Below are 18,666 nucleotides of genomic sequence, written 5' to 3'. Positions count from 1 at the left end.
GCTCACTACCACAAACTGGCGAGGTTGACTGCATATTCCAGCTGCACGTCTACGCCTGTGGGGGCGTCTTATTCATGGATGCATGCTTATATGCGTGAAAACCCCTCCTTTCGCTATGATGACAAGCCGAGCCCATATCAGTCGCCCCTACCAGCCCCAGTCGCGAAGCAGAAAGAAAAGCATTCAGCATGAGTGCACCACCGGCTGGCGGTGATCAGAATCGCGGCCCTGCTCTGGTGGCCATTTACTGGGCCGAGACAGCTTTCGCCATTCTGGCGGTCGCATTGCGACTCTATGGCCGGAAACTAATCAACGGCTTTGGCGCTGATGACTATATGATGGTCTTCACCCTGGTACGCACTCCATTCCTTTTCCTATGCCTCATATTCAACCATTAATATGTATCTCCTCTTCCCCTTCTTCAGCTTCTATTCATCACTCTAGCTGCATTTGTGACCTACCTCGCCGACAAAGGAGGCTGTCGACATCTGTACTACTTAACAACCGACCAACAACTCCTAGTCGTGAAGTTTAACTGGATCACTCAAGTATGGGGTATTTTCGGCTTCGCGACCGGCAAGAGCTCAGTGGCTCTACAAATCAAGCGAATCTTGGGCCCGAATGATAACTGGATGAAATGGCTCTTATGGTTCCTAATGATCTCTACCACCATCTTCTGCGGGTTGGACTGCCTCTTCGGCTTCGTGCAGTGTGATCCTCCTCGCGCACTATGGGAGCCTTGGATTCCTCATACCTGCTGGAACACAAATGTACAAGCGAACTTTGCGATATTCATTTCAGGTATGTTGCCAATATTATCCCATGAGGCCATCTTTGCCATTGGACTATATGACTGATATCGCTGCCCACAGCATGGAACGTGCTGGTAGATCTTGTCCTCGCTGCTATTCCTATCCCGATTATCTGGCGGACGAGTCTTACCCTCAAGCAGCGGATTGCTACCTGTACCCTTCTTGGGCTTGGTCCATTGTTAGTATTATATCTTTCATCCCCGGTATTCCGATCAATCATAACTAACTTCTTTATTCTAGAGCTGCAGCCTTCGGCCTCGTAAAAATCCAATACCTCGCTGGACTGAAAGAGCGTTCTGACCTAACGTGTACAGCCTCCCTTCTTCCCAACCCCCCTCTTTCATCGCAGTGGTTACTAACTCCGACTCCTCACAGGGCAAACATACAACCTATACGTCTGGTCCGGGTCCGAACTCTTCGTGATCATCATCTGCGGCTGCGTGCCCCCGATGCGTCCTATATTCACGACGCTGTTCGGACAGAACAAGAGCCAGTTTACAGGCTACTATGACTCCTCCTCTGGATATAAGCGCCGACAGAATTACAAACTCAGTACCCTGGGATCGTCGCAGCCTGTCCAGAGTCAGGATGAGGATACCGAAGCGCTGCACTCTCGGGTGGAGGGGACCGGATCACATCTGCCCCAGTCGCGTTTTACTGAGGGAGGGATTTATCGGGAGGTTAATATATCGATAGTGGAGGGGCCTAAGTGATAATTTGTATATATTATAAATGATTCAGGATCTTAGTATATTGTTATTATGGATTTCCTTCTCGATCTAGGAGCCTTTGCTTGTAAGGTACTCACTTTCCTCCTTAAGAAGACATGATATAGTACAGTAGATATTACACATCTATTCCCGCTCCCCAATATCAAATATAGATATCTTTATTTCGGACAATAGTAAACGCTGAACATTCAAATAGACCAAGAAACCCCAGTACTCAGCCTTCAAAGCGCTTCACGAAACTCCTCCACCTGCGAGACATCCTCCACAAAGGTAGCGCCATACTCTCTCATAATCTGGATTCTCTCCTCCATATTCATAGCGAAACTGATTCTCATAAAGTCTCTTGGCATTTCGTTGGCATTCGCAAACCTCAACACCCACACGCCTACACCATCCGCCGGCCACCCAAACACCAGCACTTTCTTTTCTTCCTCCGTCATCTCTCTCGCCTCTAGAACCGCCTCAAGCTCATCCTCCCTACTCGGCCACCACGTCGCCCCAGTCCGGCGCAAGAGCTTACAGAACCTGTCCTCCTCATCGGCACTGAATGCGCGCTGCACGGCCTGAAAGCGCGGGAGCGAGAGGAAAAGCAGATCAACCAGGTCAGCGTTTTTAATGAGGACGCCACCGGTGGAGGGGTACCCATAGACAAGGCATCCTCCGGGGCTGAAGACGGTCCGTTCCATTGTCGAAAGAGGGGGGTTCACGGGGCACGAGCAGTCGTCGTCGTCCTGCTCCTCGTCGTCGAGTGGGAGTCGTCGACCCACGATCGGGAGGCGGTCCACGTTGATGGGGAATACGCGGCCGATGGTTTGGGCGCAGACGAAGGAGAGGAAGCTGGACATGTTATGTTTGATCGACTGAATCTGGGTTTGATAAGGTCAGCGGGTGATAACTAAGTTAGTTAATTAATCGGCCCCGATCTGCCTGAGTCAGGCGCCCCACTGCCGGGAGAGTCAGTCGGTCCACAATCTCCGAGTCAGAATGGTGCCTGAGGCATTAACCCCATTCTATATAGAATTTCAGGTATGATTGGTGATTCGGAGATTCAGATGTATTTATTTCTCTGAACGTGTCTACTACAGATCAGATCCTTTGCAAATCTTACATTTATCTCTTATAATGGAGCCTCAAGTATCATCTGATTTACACCGAGGCGAGAAGGGAGGGAAAGGCTGGCGCTTCTGGGTACAATCTACTTCCTAACATATTCGACACAGGGTATATACTAACACATACGGAAACTATAGACCATCTTCATCGCACTATCCATAACTTCCATCCTCTCCGCCCTCGATACCTCGGTCATTTCCACCGCCATGCCTACCATCGTGCACGACCTCGACTCCAGCTCCGCTTACGTATGGATCGCGAACGCATACTTTCTCACCAGCACGGCTTTTCAGCCGCTCTATGGCCAGTCGGCTAATATATTCGGCCGACGCAGTCTGATTATTCTTTCTGTTGTTCTCTTCGCCATTGGTTCTGCGGTCTCTGGCTCTGCCAGATCTACAAACGTCCTGATCGTCGGACGTACGGTCCAGGGCGTAGGAGGCGGGGGTATCAATGTGCTCGTTGATATTATCGTGTCGGATCTGGTTCCACTGCGTGAGCGGCCAAAGTATATGGGGATCATATTCAGTGTGTTTGCGGTGGCGTTGAGTCTTGGTCCTGTGATCGGTGGGATCATGACGCAGCGGGTGACCTGGCGGTGGATATTTTATATGAATTTGCCGATCTCGGGAGCTGCGCTGATGCTTTTGGTGTTGTTCTTGAGGACGGAGTATAAGAAGGATTCAATAAGGGATATGTTGAAGCGGGTGGATTTTGCAGGGAATGCACTTCTCGTTGCCTCGGTGCTTGCGGTCTTGTTGGCTTTGACGTGGGGTGGAACAGAGCATCCCTGGTCGTCGTGGAGGACAATCCTGCCGCTTGTGTTGGGGATTCTGGGTCTCGCTGGGTTTATGGTCTTTCAGGCCTCAGGGAAGGGCGTTGAGGAACCAACCATGCCGATTCGGTTGTTTACGAATCGGACGTCGCTGGCAACGTTCGGGCTGACGTTTTTGCATGCCATCCTCACGTACTGGATGACATACTTTCTTCCGGTGTATTTTCAGGCGGTTTTGGAGGCGTCACCTACGGCGTCTGGGGTGGATTTCCTTCCTAGTGCTGTTGCGGCGATCCCGTTTGCGATTTTTGCCGGGGCGGGGCTGTCTATATTGGGCCGGTATCGCCCGTTTCAGTTTATTGGGGTAATCTTGCTGACTGTTTCTTTTGGGTTGTTGACAAGGCTGAACGCGATGACTTCGACGGGGTATTGGGTTGGGGTACAGATTCTCGCGGCAGCTGGGAGCGGAGTGCTTCTTACAACCACGTTGCCGGCCATTCAGGCCCCGTTGCCCGAGGCGGATGTAGCTGTCGCAACAGCTACCTGGGCGTTTTTGCGCAGTTTTGGGGGAGTTTGGGGTGTGGCGATACCGTCGGCTGTATTCAATTCAAGAGTGAATGCTTTGGTGGATCGCGTGAAGAGTTCTGTACTGCGGGAGGAGTTGGGAAATGGTGGGGCATATGCACTGGCGTCGAAGACATTCATGCAGTCTTTGGATTCAACGCCTGATGTTAAGGCGCAGGTCCTGGGGGTTTATGTTGACAGTTTGAGGTTGGTGTGGCAGGTAGGAATCGCGTTCGGCTTATTAGCGTTTGTGGTAGCTTTCATTGTCAAGGAGGTGCCCATGCGGGAACAGCTTGAGACAAAGTTTGGCTTGACTGGTAGGGAGGATGACGATCGCAACAGTGAGGCACCTATTGAGAGCGCTGAGAAACATGTATGAGTGAGTGGTGGAAGGAATGTCTGGTATTCGGCGAGAGGTAAATCCTGTAGCTTTAGTTTATGCCGCGAATCGAGAGTTTGATTCATTTCCAGGCATTCTAAACCCTAATCTATATAGTAACTTTAGCCAGAAAGCCTGTCTATAGCGTAAGACTATCTCGCAACTTTAGCTAGCTAGGCTGGCCCTCGCTGAGTTGATCATGACTCTCAGCCGTGACAGTCGATCTCAGAAGCCAAGTTGCATCGATGTCATCATAGCCCATTAGCTCCACGGAGTCATTCCAATAGCTACTCGGCTCGCCACCTAAGTCGCCTTCGGTCGGGTCCATCAGGTTCAATGGCTGAACTTGATGGCATAAGTTCGCATCTTCCGACCCACATTGACCTTGAGACGATGGCTTATCCTGCGATGAAGGGAGCTTGGGGATTCCAAGATCTTTCTCTAGGATTAAGCACGGCTGGTTAAAAGGCGATAGACTTGCCAATTCGGAAATCATCTCAGTACAATGTTGTGGTCTGCTAATAATTTCCTTGACGAACTCAGGAACGAAACCTCGGAGATTAGGATGTGTGTTGAAAAAGTTCGATCGGACAGCGAAAGGACACGAGACAGAAGTTGGAGCAAAATGTTGTCGAAATTGCGGACTAACGGCTAGTCTGCGGTCAAGGCTGATTTCGTATGCGTCTTCGAATTTCAGCGCCGGGGAAAAGTACATGTCGCGAAGCGCATCCATCGCAAATGTCTCGCATGCTTCGTTATGGGTAACTATGGCATTTTCTGATTGGGTAGAGAGCAAATGGGAGCGTAGTTGTGGCCTGGGTTTGTGTTAGGCGGGTTCTATCGAGGGAATAACTTTATTCACCATGGTAGCATGTCTATGGAGATATTATGAGGGAGGCTCATCTGGATTGGTCTTCAAGAAGTCAGTAAAGGCCAAGGACGGGCTCTGATCTCGCTCACGTTGGTCGTAGCCAGCCAGGAATCTGTGACGCATATAAATGGCACCCGCTATGTTGCGTGAGCAAAGACTATACCCGAGTTAATAAAGCGTATGCTAACTTGTGATGACCACCTACCAAGAACGCCATTTGAACAAGGTACAGTAAGGCCAGCTGGTCTATCGGCCTTGCCAATGGTCGCAAAAGCATGAACCGGCGATGCAAGTGAGCCAAGAGGCGCTGTATCGGTTCCTCATTCTCGCTAACAGGATCATCCCAGCCATTTAATACTCCATGTACTATGATGTGCGTGTCACAGAGCGGTGAAGATGGCGTGGAGTCGACCGTCTTCAGGTCTTCGTAGTCGAGGAAGATTCGACTAATTAGACCAGGAACCGGTTCAGTGCGTCCTTCTTCTGTACCAGCCTGGGCGGCTTTATCGTCGTTGGAATTCAATGTTAATTTCATCGCTTCAGCGATAGTAACTAAGTGATCGGCCAGTGTGCGCAACTCATCGCGCTCTTTGCGCATCTGCCTGAGCTCATCCGAAAGTGCCTTGTCTGCGCCGCCTTGCAGCTGCGAGACTTGGAGCTCCAACAGTGCCAGACGGTCCTTGGTGCGTTGGCGAGCAGCGCGTTGTGCATTTCGGTCTTGGACTCTCTTCTTTTCGCGTTTCGAGATAGCCTGCGACATTGTGTTGATGCAGTTTGATGGAAAGAATAAGAAGCAGCCATGACTGTTTTGCTGTCGCCTGTTTTGGCGGGACACGTGCTGACTGCTTAGTGAGCCGCTAGGAAGTGAATCCCTCCACTTAGAAGCAGCTGTTTGAAAGTTGCGTGATATTCATTTGTCAAAGACCTTCTATGCATACATTATTATAACGCTCTCTCATGCCCCCCTCTCTTATCCGTCCACTGAAGAAATGAATGGGGTACTTCAAAGAGATCTGGGATAAGCTCTGGAACTATAGCTTCATCGATAGTGGCTCGCACGGTACGCTCTCCGCCCAAGATGTGCTCAATATTCCCCAGTGTACTGTACATGACCCCAGAAGAATGCGACATCGGGCTATTGACGACTTGTTGGTCGTTATCCGAGGAATATTCCTTCTTGCCGCCTTTCCATCTTCCAACTAGCGACGGGTAAGACGAGTAGCACTCCAATGAGCCATTGTGACAGAGTTCACTAAGGAGGTCTGGAAAATCCTTAGTGTCATCGTCTGTGAGCCGTGCCAAAGCAGCGAGGATCTTCTGGGACGCCCTGTATGTAATGGCGTACGCCGCACTACATGCCGCCTTTTCTATCATGCATGCCATCCGGACATTGTTCCCAGTTCCAGCTGGGGGATCATATGAATAAGGCGGGAGGTAGCGAGATGGCATCGCCGTTATGTCGTGAGGCATCACCTGAATAGGGGAAGAGCCGTTACATTTTATACCACAGTGACCGATCCAAAGAACGTCCCAGCTGTCTCCGTACGGAGAATCTGTGGTCGCATTCCTTTCCGGGGCGTTGATCTTTGGTATTTGCTGAGAGCCTAGGGCAAGTCCTTTTAATTGCATTTTGATATTAATATCCCAGTCAACGTCGTCCTCAAGTATCAGTGCACTTGCGATCCCATCTGCGACGATTCTATATAGATTTTATTAGATGATGTGAAGGAACAAAATGTAAGACAGGTCGCTACCTCTGTACAGCATTCGCATGTGGGCGGGAAGCAGTAAAGGCTTCAACGCTCTTTGATCCGTTCAAATCCTACCACAAATAGTAAGCAGACATTCATCGTGAGTTCCAGCTCCACTAACCTCGGCGCTGTCTTCCTCGAGGACAAACCCGTCAATGAAGTCGACGTGAAATCCTGTAGCTGAGGATGCAAGTACAATCGCATCGCGTCTGTCTAAGCGTTGTACCGGGCTAATCGCAAATATTTTCTCAAACTATAATATGTCACTATTTCGGGTGAAAGGTCAGCGAGGTGATAGAGTAGCATACACCTAATGTGTTGTTTGCGATCGCGTCGAAGGAGTCCCGGATCGCGTCGGTCTTAACATTTCGGCCATGCCCAATGTTCCCATGAAAGAACAAAGACCAGAGTAAAGCTAGGATGACGAGAAATAAGATGGCCAGATTTGAAGATCGACGGCGTGTTCCAGGAACCAACCTGACCGGAGACCCGGGAGTGATCATAGCAGCCATGTTCATTAATGGGATGATCAGGAATGCGAGCGCAGACCCCGCCTTTTTTAAGCCCCATTGATCACTTTTCAGATCTCCACTCTTTCTTTGATTGCTGCGATGCATTGTGACCAAACAGCGTGACAGGCAGGTCAGCGTCCAGTCAAATGCTTTGTTTAGACGCCGTAGTTGCGGGACTTAACCTGAACTAGCAATCAGCTTGGGGACCGGCCACTTTACCCGCATTAGAGCATGGTCAGAACACCAATCAGCACTTCCACTAAGCTGTAATCATACACAGGTACGAGGTCATGTTCATTCCATGTGTGGTGTCTGAATAATATGGCTTCAAGTTTAAAAGTCCTGGAAATCTATCATGGATACATTCAGTCGCAGTTCATGTGCTGATCGATCTCTCAATAAGGAGGCACAAGAGGTTATAGCTTGATTAAGCTTTGAGCAGTCGCAACGATCGGGCTTGTCCTCACTGGCTTGGTCTATCTTTCACAAGCCATTGTTTCTTCCTCGGGTCTCCTAACTGACGGGTCCAGAACAGCTACCGAGAATAGCACGCTAGGCATACAGTCAATGAGAGAAGCGTAGCATTACTCAGGCTTTTTCGGGCGTTGTGATTGATGATGTTGACAGAGTTGAAGCAGATGCATACGGCGGCGGGCTTTCTGCCTCCGCAACGTACCCTTCGAAGCTTTGAGTAGCCTTTTCTGATTCTCGAGAGTTTGCCAATAGCTCCACAGGAAGATCAGGGATATCAAAGGTACTTGATTTCCCCGCACATTCAAATGAAAATGACGCGCACAACCGATACGTCCTGCTGATGTTGAATGTGCGGAAAGATACATCCGTATTCCTGATTCTAAGAGGCCCAAAGGCCTGTGCTAAGTCCACTTTACCCATAATTGGCATACCGAGCGACGTCCGTGATAGTATCTCAATTCGCTCGTCAACTTGGCCCGATAATGCTCCCATCAGGGACGGGGCAGCCCGAGCGGCAGTTTGACTGACCATGGAGATGGACAAAGATTGCATCACAATGTCGGGAGGTGATGTAACAGAGGAGTCCTCCATAAACGGCGTAATATCTAAAAAGCATGGAATTGGTGTGGATTGTACCAGGCGTGTGGGATAGGAAAAAGACGCTTTGAAGCTGAACCGAGGCAGCTGACCAGGTGAAAGCCATGATTGGATCTTCTCCTGCACCTTTAAGTTTCTTCCCCTGTTTTCTGGGAGTAGAAGCATGCTTCGAATATTGAACGGCTGCTCCTTCTGTTGCTGATATGTTGTAGGGTAGTCATCTGTGCCCTTCATTTCCAATCTAGCCTCAAGCGGTAAAAAGTTCAATCGTATGACCTCAGAGAACAATGGTGACTTTCTGCCTAAGATCCCTCGCTGCGGTCTGAATACTTGGGCGTGGATTCGGTATTCGATGGTGCACTCCAGCTTCCGTAAAGAATCATGGGTTTGCGCTGCAAAGGTCGGTGGCAAGGGATGATTGGCGTCGCTGCGGAAGGGCAAAGTTTCTGGCCATCTTGAAGACGCGGGTTGGACATGTGACGGAAAGACAAACTCAAACGGCCATTCATACGTATCAGGGGCAACTGTATCGCCATTTGGGTGCCATAATATCCTCTCCTTTTCGAAAAGCATACACTTGCTTCGATAGCTGGCGGCAGGGGCTGCGGATCCCTTGGTCTTCTGCACCTTTGCCTTTGCGCGCCCGGAGAATGTCACTCGAATGTCCTGGATCTCCGTTGGGGTGGAACATTGAAAGACGATGCGACCTCTGATTCGGTCATTTCCAGCGTAGCATTGCTGCTGGTTAATCAACGACACGGTGATAGGCATTGTGAGGAATGGCACACAACCCAGACTTGGGTGGCTTTAGTGACAAGGGGGTTGCTGGGAAGTGGTCGCAGAAAAGAGAAGTGCAGGAGGAGCGGGATGGTACACCTTTGTACCATTGTGTAGTGGCTTGTCCCACATTTTTTTCCATCTGAAAGCATTGCCCAGGATATTAATAGGATTTGAGTGTCAAAGCTTTCGAGACCCATTGATAGTCGATGATGCTTGTGTTAGTGGGGGACGCCCGTAGCAATTCGCAAATGAGGCGCACCGATTTAAACGAATACGCGGAGACTTCCTGATCCGGAAGGGGTGGCGTCCCACTTGCTCTCCACTCAACCATCCCAAATCAGTACAATATCCTCGGTTCCATCCACTCACTACCCATGTCTGCTTAAATTGAGATATTTGGAGCTCTACCTGTTATGTACAAGATGAACAGATACTTGACCTTCCTCATGCGATTCAAAACTGTGGCATCCCATGGTCATCTATCCAGGTAGCCTACCCACAGCTAGCAAGCAAGATAACACACGCTTTCAACCAATTCTCCAAACAACACATCCCCCACCTTGCCTCTACCTGCGCAAACGCACGGAAAGCACCTCTACAAAAATTTAACCCAAATATTCTTTATATTACTAATGTCCTCTACCGCCTCCTGCAGCCCCTTAGGTGATTTGTGTTTCGATCGAACAGATAGTTACTAGCTGGGGATCCTGGTGTTCAGATATCAGGATCATGCAGATAATACTGTTTTCACGCCTTTCAAAGGCCTCAATCTTTACAAAGGGGCAGGTAAGCAGACATGTGTGGCAGGTAGAGGTCTAGATTAGCAATATATCAGCTATGCTTGATCATACAAAACAGGTGGAGTAGTATGTTACGACTATTTTAGTAGAGAGGCACTGGAATCAAGGATGTTGCGGTGGGGGTCTGGGGAAGGGGTTGGGAAGCGCTTTATCCACTTGGTTTTCAAAGATGAATGGATGTCTTGTACTAATTCTACTATAGGGTCAACCCAACATGGTACTCGATTGGTTAGTTCCATTTCTGGCCGGGAACCCCCAGATCCAATCTATATAGCTTGTATAACATATCTGCGAATCAAAGGAAAGCGATCGTGGGTTGCTTCGACGTGAGGACCATTCCGCGGCGCGTGATTTGCTATTTAAAACACAATGATCCTTTCAGGTTCCTGGCAAAAGAAAAGGCACAAAGTAAGATCTGCGCACAGGCCAGGGTTCTTGCTGCTTGTTGTATGGAGTACTCCACAGGAAGATCCGGTAGTACGCATGCAAGATATACCTCCTAGAAGTACCAACACACCACAACCCGTATTTGTCACATCGAAAATTCTACAGAATCCTGAGGTTTTCTTTTCAAGAGATATAAATCGTATAACAAAGTGTTGTAGGATCATTGTTTATGTGAATCCCCGGTATCTTGCGAGACTAAGACAGACCTCTTTATTCATCACATAATTAAATAGTCTGAGTGGTACCTCCGCCTACATAAATGGTTCAGGCATCCTTCCCATCTCCCCTTACCGCTGGATGCCTAGATTCTCAGTCAAAACAACAACAGGGAGTAACGTGATCTACTAGTCTGTCAGCCTATCCCCGTCGAGTGGCTTACAGCCACAGGAACATCAAACAGCCTTATCAACTACATACTGACCACAATTATATCTACAAATAACTTTTGACCAAAATCCCAAAAAAGCGCTGCATTTGTGGAGCCATCGACTATCTCCATCCTCATTAACAAACCTTCATTTCGGCACCCGTGATCGCTGTTGCTTTTCTATTCTTGATGTGTTCCTGACTGCCCCGCCTTATTTCCACCACCGAGCCTTGCACGGAAAACTGACCCGTTGCATTTCCTCACTTTGCGCCATTACGTCCCCCCTTCTGTCACACTTCTTGATCAGCTTCCCAGTTAAACTTGAGGAATAGACTTGTTCTATCCTCAGCAATCAGCATGCCTTGGAAAGCCTTCCGCAAGGACCTTTCCGATGCGTGCCTCCGGGCGAGGTTTCCCCATCTGAGCCACCTGAGGCTCGGTGACGAAGACAGTACCATTGCCTTTACCTACAGTTTCCAGTCCTGCATGCACATTGAATTTATTGTCTCCATTCTCGGTACGTGAGCATCTTAATGATGTGCTTTTAGTCTTTCTAACTAATGACGTGATAGATGCCACTGAATACCCTGATGATCACAGTTATTTTGCGTTCGCTGTCACGGACAATATCCCCCCCGCCGTGTCCTCCCTTCTGGAGACAGTACAAACCAAGTTCAATGGTTGCTCTTTAGAAATATTTCTAGAAGGCTTTTGTGATTATCTTGACCAGGCTGCCCTTGGGAAAGAACCGCGTGCGAGTTCCCCAGTAGATGACGACTTCGACGCCATCTCAGATGATGAAGATTTGGACTGGGATGAGTACTCCGATGCTCCACGGATGGACCATTCCGTGGACATGAAGCAACTGCGGACTGATCTTCGAGCAGCTAAAAGCGCAGGCTTCAAAGTCGGCTATCTTGGTGACCTGGAGGGCTCTTTCATTGTGTCTGTTTCCTGCCGCATTGCTAGCCTAGGCATCTCACAAGACGCTATGCAAATGTGGGATGTCTGCCCCAAGCATTTTATAGTGTTGCTTCTTCATTATCCATGGGGTTACCGGAGTCTAGACCACGTTGTATCCCAGTCACAGACAGCTCCTTCGCCAGTCAAGATGTATGTCGGTCTTTGCGATAGGTACAAGCCCACGACAATGTCTATCCCAGAGACGCACCAGGAGATCTCGAGCCCCGGTGTATCAAGCTCAATGCCCAAGTCGGCTTTGATATCTTCGTTCATTACTGACCCGTTAGAAACCCTTCTCAATGGTCGGTTCATTAGTATTGTACAAGATCGACTCAGACACGGGTTCTCATGGACAGGCGCAGAGATATTCTACAATGACGCTCAGGGTAAGAAGCTAGATCCCGAGGATGCCAAGCTTCCTAAATACTTTGTTCCGGAGGAATGGGCCAAGTTCACACCCGGCTTCGTCAAAGCAGATGATCTGCCACAGCACACGGCACATCAGCTATCCCTTCCTCTTATTGCCATGCAATATAGCCTTCGCCGTTTTGTCAAGTGCACCGAATTCTGTCTGAACTGCCATTGCAAAATAGACACCGGTTTTGAGGCCCTGAAGCCATATGTTTGTTCCAGTCCGTTATGTCTCTATCAATATATGCAGCTTGGGATGGGTCCCAAGCTGGAATGGGAGATAGTCACACAGCCGTATGTCGTCGACATGCTCGTGAGCTTTACTTATGCTCGGGCTGCGCAGGGGCAACTGACTGATCTTCCCTCTGGACTCGGCATGAAGGTTGCTCGTGGCGCCTTTACTGGATCGGGTCCGCCATCATGCACTGCGAGACTGGATCCTGCCAATATGACACTTATGGCCCCAGAGCCTCATAATCTCAAAGTTGGTGAATGGATTCTACTGAAGCCAGGCAATGCGTCTGATTCTTCATCGAACTTTCCATCGCTCTGCAGTACTGTGCTCCAAGTGCATGACCAGTTGCTTGTCGAGATTTCGCAACCTATCTCTGTAGGTTATCTGGCCGGCCAACAAGACTCGCCTCCAGTCGGACAAGGCGTGCAAATTGTGCCATTTCATTTCGAATTTGATAGCTTGAGTAATGAGCTGAAACAGAAAGCAGTCATGCTACTCCTCGACACACTGCCCGATGTCTTCTCAATGAAAAAGTTCATCGAGAGCAGTACGCCTGAACACAGACCCCTCGCCTCATGGCATGACCAGATTTGCCCATCAGCTCTATATGTACTACGGTGGATTCTTGCTTCAAATAGATCATGCATTGTATACGACGACGACCCTGAACACCAGGTGACAGGGATGCACAACTACATGCAGTTCAGGCTAGCGCAAGGGTCTCCAGACAAAGAAGCTCGATTCGTCCAGGAACTCAACAACAGCTCAAGCAAGGAGTTCCCCACGCTTTTCGCTTGGCACGGAAGTCCACTTTATAATTGGCACAGCATACTGAGAGAAGGTCTAAATTTTGATCGAAGGTTGAATGGCCGTGCTTATGGAGATGGTGTTTATATGGCCAGCGATCTTCACACTTCTCTCGCATACTGCTGTCGTGGTGGTATGTCTGGAGGCAAGTGGTCAAGAAGTCAGTTAGACATCACTTCTGCGATCTCGCTAAATGAAGTCGTCAATTCACCGGAAAAGTTTCAGTATAAAAATCCCTATGTGGTTCCTCAACTAGACTGGATTCAGTCGCGGTACCTGTTTATCTCAGGCGATAAGTTCAAAGCTCGGGGAGAAAACAAGAGCAAACCCTCCAGGATTTACGAACAGGACCCGGCTTGGACGGCGCGCGGCCCAGATTTTCAGCCTGTTTCCATTCCTATATCGGCCCTTGGCACTCGACAGGGCCAGAGCCACAAGAACAAAAATGAAGCCGATGGACAAGCCACAGGTAATAGACAAAAGAAAAGGAAATCATCTGCAAAAGGGCTATCTGGTCTGTCTGAGAACTCATCGACAACTGATTCCAACGATGATACGGAGATTGAGGATCTTCGCTTACTTGATTCGGATTCGGATGACGATGTCATCGGAAAATCAAGACGCATTGATGCATCAAAGTCCAATCACAATCTGAGACGCGGGTCCGAAACCGACTTCCAGCCCGGAACTTTGCAAGCTCATTCCTTCAAGCTCCTCGGACCGCCGAGCTACGCGACCACAGCCGCAACCAAGTCACTACAGCGTCATCTCAAGACAACATTGCGCATCCAGGACCGAGAGCCCCTACACGAGATCGGCTGGTACGTCGACCCCACACTTATCAACAACGTCTATCAATGGATCGTCGAGTTCCACAGCTTCGATCCCTCTCTTCCTTTGGCACAGGATCTCAAGCAAAAAGGTCTTAAAAGTGTGGTTATGGAACTGCGCTTTCCGCCGCAGTTTCCAATGTCTCCGCCTTTTGTCCGTGTCGTTCGACCCCGATTTATGTCTTTCCAACAACGCGGTGGTGGCCATGTAACCGCTGGTGGCGCCATGTGCATGGAGCTGCTCACAAGCTCAGGCTGGCTTCCTACGAGCTCCATAGACAGTGTATTTCTGCAGGTGCGTATGGCGCTTTGTTCGACAGAGCCGTGGCCTGCGCGCATTGAACGAGATGACGAATATCCGTTCAGTGAAGCTGTGAGTGCCTACAGGCGAGCTTGTCAGGCACATGGATGGAAGATCCCAGATGACTTCAATCGCATCGAGGCGTCATGATTTTAATTGTTGACTATGGTTTTTAAAGAAATATATCGTCGGTGTGTGACGATACCTAATGCTGCAACATTCTGCGCCAAGTTTCATTGTTTTAAAGCGTTCGTCGCGGCGTCCAAATAATTTGAAAGTATTCAATTAACAAAAAACTAGAAGACTGCAAGGTTGTGAACCATCAAGGGGTTGTATCGTTTCCTCAGGTAATCGGTGTAGATGATTTGGGGAACATTCTATGAATTCTCCTAGTAGCTTCACGAAAGGGAGAACCAGTCGGTCTCCATGCCCATCCCTCCCATGAGGCCCAGATCTCTTGTAAGCGCGCATATAACCAAAGCAGTTGAATATGCTCTTATTGACATCATTTTTCAACACTTTATCACGGACACCAGCTTGCACAATTCCCTGGCAGATTTATACCGAGATCGATGACTGCAAAAGACCGGCCTTCCTCAGCGCCGGAATAGCCTTGTCAGCCACCCATTCAGTGCACTTCACCAACGGTCGTCTTTCCTCGCCGTCCTCATAAAACTCTAACGGCGATAGCCTCTTGAACGGCTCAGTCTTCATTCGTTTGATATTGAACGCCTTTCGTTGTGGGGGAGCTGGAAGCTCTCGTAGAACCTTGTCCCACGAGTCGGGATAAATTGCTGCATTCGTCATACCAAGCAGTGTTCGAGAATAAAAGTTTTCATCGGACTCTGGTCGAGCAACGAGTTTAGTTTCGTAGTGCATCCCTTCTGGTGAGGTGATATCCCCGGTCACTTCATGGATGGTTCCAGAGCCAGTCACTGGGTCTGTTTCAACGAAGATTGCGGTGTGATAACGTGGAGAAGGAAGGTCGGGGTTTGGGATTGCCAAATGGGTTCTGATTATGTAGGCGGGGTAGTAGGACATGTCGGATTTGTGCTTCCTGATATGGTAGTAGCGGAGGGGAATATTATAAGGCGGGGTGGTGAGGCAGGGAAGTCGGCAAGGAGGGAACTCGATTGGAAGTCATGTGTCGTTGACGGCTACGGCTTTTGGCTGCCTGGTGTGTCTGCCTTCATCCTACATCGCTTACTCTCACTCACTATCACACTCTACACTTTATCCCTCTACTTCAGTAACTTCTATGTCACGGGTATATCGGAGACACGGAAACATGGAGAGAATTCCCTCACAGCAACGGCATACCTCAGCACACAACACGATGACCACACCACAGATATGCACCGCGCAATTCACTACGCGCACAAAGGTAGTCCCAGCCCTAGATGCAAAACTGCAGAAGCGATATAGCAAACAGATGTCACCGCCTTCAGACTGGTGATACTGCCTGAATATTGTTTATGTGTTGTTCGAAGAGAGTGAATAGAGATGGCTAGGAGAAGACTCTTCTCTCTACTGATCTCTCACTCTTCTTTCCTATCTTCATCCTCGTTTCCATCCAAACGGCATCTTGAACCATCAGTTCTTAAGCATCATGTCGAGTGAACTGGATACTCAAGTCTCTTACGACACGGATATCAGAGTCTCATTGCCGTTTCTGCAAGCAGCGCGGCAGAGGAACTATGATTATCTGACTTCGCTGCTCGCTGAGGGTCATCATCCCAACAAACGCGACGAGAATGGCTACATGGCTTTGCATCGGGCCATAATCGAAGCACCTGAAGATCTTACTACTGTGGCAATGCTGCTGACCTACGGGGCAAGTCCACATGCCTTCTTCAGGCCAGGGAACAGCTCGCTAGAGATCACGCCCCTACACTACGCTGCCATGAGGGGTGATGTTGGACTCGTATCTCTCTTCCTCCAGCATGGAAAAAAAGACGTGACACCTCGAACACTCAAATATTGGACTACTCCGCTTGAGGATGCCATCAGCTATGGTCGTCTATCGGTTGTGGCGAGATTCATTGAGTTCTTTTCCAGCAGCCAGCTTCTGCACAAGCCGACCCGTGGAATTGATGAATCAATCATCTTAGCCGCTAAGCTCTGGTACTCGAAGGCGTTGACCTTGCTCCTGGACTACAAAAAGCACCACATGTATCCCAATCCCAGCGGGTTTGATGTACTTAAACATGCCTTCTGCGAAGCAATTCGGCCTGAAGCTTGCACGTCCAGCGTCCAAGGCATTACCGAACGAACTGGAAAACCCGGAGACAACACCCCTTCCAAGTGCGCTCATCTTCTCATTCAGGCCGGAATCCGCTTCAGGGATGATGAAATGGACAGACTGCTCAGTATAACCTGCAGCAACGCCCACTTCATCGGTGTCACCCGTCTACTTCTGAACATGGGTCCCAGGGTGACCGGTGATCACATTACCCGCGCTATCGAAAGCCAGAGTTATCACATGGTTAAAATAGTGACCAAATATGTCATCAGCAGTGGCGGAGAAGCCGCGATGAGGCGTGATAGCGAGCCAGATCTCATCCAGTATGCTGCTGGCCACGGCAATTTGGACACCTTTGAATACCTTTCCACGGCACTCAGTACAACCTCCTCCCAGAGCGCATCGATGCCAACGACCGAGAGTCGCAAGACACCCCTCATCCACTACGCCGTGTGGGGCCTCCGCCTCGACGTGGTGCAGCACCTTCTGTCAACTCGAAGCTTGAGCGCCAACGAGAAGGACGAATATGGCCACTCACCATTGATGTACGCTTTCGATATCGCCGACCCAAGCGACGAGAACACACGCCTGGCCATCATTCAGCTCCTCATGCAGCACGGGGTCGATATCAAGGCCAGCTCCATCGAAGGACTGACCGCTCTTCATCTTGCCGTCAGATTAGGTGTTACACCCGCCGTCCAGCTCCTTCTCGAAAAGGGCAGTAACCCCAATGCGAAAACCGCCACCGGTAGCGATTTGTACCTCAGACGCAACCCGTCCTTCTGGAGCCCCGAGACCAACGCGCGCCTCCGAACCCCCTTGCACTGGGCCGTCGATCGCCTGGCCAATGTTTCTGTGGACGTCGTGAGACTTTTGCTTCATTATGGGGCGGACATGAATGCTCAGGACGGAAATGGTGTCACGCCTCTGAATCTTCTCCTCGGCGACGGATGGTGTATTAATGGAGCTTGGAATGCTCGTATTGGAGTCGCGAATCTCTTGCTGTCCTATGGTGCAGATGTTGATATCAGAGATATGAGCGGCATCTCGGCGCGTCAGAGAGTGGATCAGCGTGATGCGGAGTTGCATGCCTCTGCTGTCTAGATGGCTTGAGGGCTGGGTACCAAGCCTTTTCTTTGGATTAAGGTTGGCGCTCTGGCCTCTTGATTTTGACTCATGGTTTATTGCTTGATCTTTGATCTTGCCTTACATGAGGGGTTCGTTTTACATACTGTCTTTGACTTGACATTGCCTTTTTCTCTCATTTGCCATGATTTATTCCCTGATCTTTCAATCTCACCTTATCGAAGTTGTTTAACATCTTGCCTTTGGCTTTACTTCGCCTGGTTACTTCGATCCACTTGATTTGTTGCTTGTTCTTTTTTTTTTTTTTTTTTTTTTTTTTTTTTTTTGTTTTTTTTTTTTTTTTTTTTTTTTTTTTTTTTTTTTTTTTTTTTTTTTTTTTTTTTTTTTTTTCGGAGACTCTTGCTTTTCCTTTGGCTTGAGCAGAATTGTTGCTTGGTGTTTACGAAGATGATGACATATTGACATGTTGGTGAAGTGAATTTTACATCAGAAGAAAGTTTGTGGATATGCTGCCATGTTCAGGCTTGCTTTCTTGTTATCCCTGGTATGAGACTCGGGAATTGTCTTACTTTGCTTTGCTGCGGGCATTTGTTGTTGAGTTGGAATAGGAAGGAAGCCCGTTGGGGATGTAATGGTGGAATGGGATTTTCATTTTTTTTTCTCTCGAATGGAAAAAGAACAGAAAAAGAAAGGAAAGGAAAGAAAGAAAGAAAGGAAAGGAAAGAAAGAAAGAAAGAGAAAAAGAGAAAAAGACAAAAAAAAAAAAAAAAAAAAAAAAAAAAAAAATCCTGCAAAACCAAAAAAAAAGGTGGAAAAAA

At 48.9% G+C, this 18,666-nt stretch overlaps 9 protein-coding genes across 9 annotated transcripts; 4 read left to right on the top strand and 5 right to left on the bottom strand.

The window, feature by feature from the left end:
* Nucleotides 1-188: 188 nt before the first annotated feature.
* On the top strand, nt 189-1,525 carry BO85DRAFT_419787 (uncharacterized protein; the record flags this gene model as incomplete). The annotated part of the gene is made up of 5 exons (XM_025657875.1): nt 189-353; nt 426-801; nt 873-990; nt 1,053-1,120; nt 1,188-1,525. 5 exons carry the CDS (start codon nt 189-191, stop codon nt 1,523-1,525), a joined length of 1,065 nt encoding a protein of 354 aa, XP_025516768.1.
* Nucleotides 1,526-1,644: 119 nt separating this feature from the next.
* BO85DRAFT_448821 (uncharacterized protein) lies at nt 1,645-2,423 on the bottom strand. Its single transcript, XM_025660030.1, has one exon. It carries the CDS (start codon nt 2,386-2,388, stop codon nt 1,765-1,767), a length of 624 nt encoding a protein of 207 aa, XP_025516767.1. The 5' UTR covers nt 2,389-2,423; the 3' UTR covers nt 1,645-1,764.
* Nucleotides 2,424-2,584: 161 nt separating this feature from the next.
* BO85DRAFT_448820 (MDR family MFS transporter) lies at nt 2,585-4,397 on the top strand. The gene has a single exon (XM_025660029.1). It carries the CDS (start codon nt 2,863-2,865, stop codon nt 4,372-4,374), a length of 1,512 nt encoding a protein of 503 aa, XP_025516766.1. The 5' UTR covers nt 2,585-2,862; the 3' UTR covers nt 4,375-4,397.
* Nucleotides 4,377-6,011, bottom strand: BO85DRAFT_396149 (uncharacterized protein). Its single transcript, XM_025656988.1, has 4 exons — nt 5,451-6,011; nt 5,335-5,402; nt 5,237-5,287; nt 4,377-5,189 (listed from the first exon to the last, which is right to left on the bottom strand). The coding sequence occupies exons 1-4, from the start codon at nt 6,003-6,005 to the stop codon at nt 4,544-4,546; spliced, it is 1,320 nt and encodes a 439-aa protein (XP_025516765.1). The 5' UTR covers nt 6,006-6,011; the 3' UTR covers nt 4,377-4,543.
* BO85DRAFT_396147 (uncharacterized protein) lies at nt 6,009-7,519 on the bottom strand. Its single transcript, XM_025656987.1, has 4 exons — nt 7,305-7,519; nt 7,118-7,249; nt 7,000-7,067; nt 6,009-6,944 (listed from the first exon to the last, which is right to left on the bottom strand). Exons 1-4 carry the CDS (start codon nt 7,512-7,514, stop codon nt 6,188-6,190), a joined length of 1,167 nt encoding a protein of 388 aa, XP_025516764.1. The 5' UTR covers nt 7,515-7,519; the 3' UTR covers nt 6,009-6,187.
* Nucleotides 7,520-7,712: 193 nt separating this feature from the next.
* BO85DRAFT_448817 (uncharacterized protein) lies at nt 7,713-9,542 on the bottom strand. Its single transcript, XM_025660028.1, has one exon. The coding sequence runs from the start codon at nt 9,348-9,350 to the stop codon at nt 8,097-8,099; it is 1,254 nt and encodes a 417-aa protein (XP_025516763.1). The 5' UTR covers nt 9,351-9,542; the 3' UTR covers nt 7,713-8,096.
* A 1,470-nt stretch (nt 9,543-11,012) lies between these two features.
* On the top strand, nt 11,013-14,874 carry BO85DRAFT_513191 (putative ubiquitin conjugating enzyme). The gene is made up of 2 exons (XM_025664695.1): nt 11,013-11,490; nt 11,546-14,874. Exons 1-2 carry the CDS (start codon nt 11,331-11,333, stop codon nt 14,668-14,670), a joined length of 3,285 nt encoding a protein of 1,094 aa, XP_025516762.1. The 5' UTR covers nt 11,013-11,330; the 3' UTR covers nt 14,671-14,874.
* On the bottom strand, nt 14,875-15,617 carry BO85DRAFT_282027 (uncharacterized protein). The gene has a single exon (XM_025655208.1). It carries the CDS (start codon nt 15,559-15,561, stop codon nt 15,079-15,081), a length of 483 nt encoding a protein of 160 aa, XP_025516761.1. The 5' UTR covers nt 15,562-15,617; the 3' UTR covers nt 14,875-15,078.
* A 512-nt stretch (nt 15,618-16,129) lies between these two features.
* BO85DRAFT_419765 (ankyrin repeat domain-containing protein) lies at nt 16,130-18,137 on the top strand (the record flags this gene model as incomplete). The annotated part of the gene is made up of 1 exon (XM_025657874.1): nt 16,130-18,137. One exon carries the CDS (start codon nt 16,130-16,132, stop codon nt 17,864-17,866), a length of 1,737 nt encoding a protein of 578 aa, XP_025516760.1. The 3' UTR covers nt 17,867-18,137.
* Between the last annotated feature and the right edge of the window lie 529 nt (nt 18,138-18,666).

The sequence above is a fragment of the Aspergillus piperis genome, assembly GCF_003184755.1.
Source record: "Aspergillus piperis CBS 112811 unplaced genomic scaffold BO85scaffold_7, whole genome shotgun sequence".
Lineage (NCBI taxonomy): Eukaryota > Fungi > Ascomycota > Eurotiomycetes > Eurotiales > Aspergillaceae > Aspergillus > Aspergillus piperis.
This window is presented reverse-complemented; position numbering and strand designations above follow the sequence as displayed.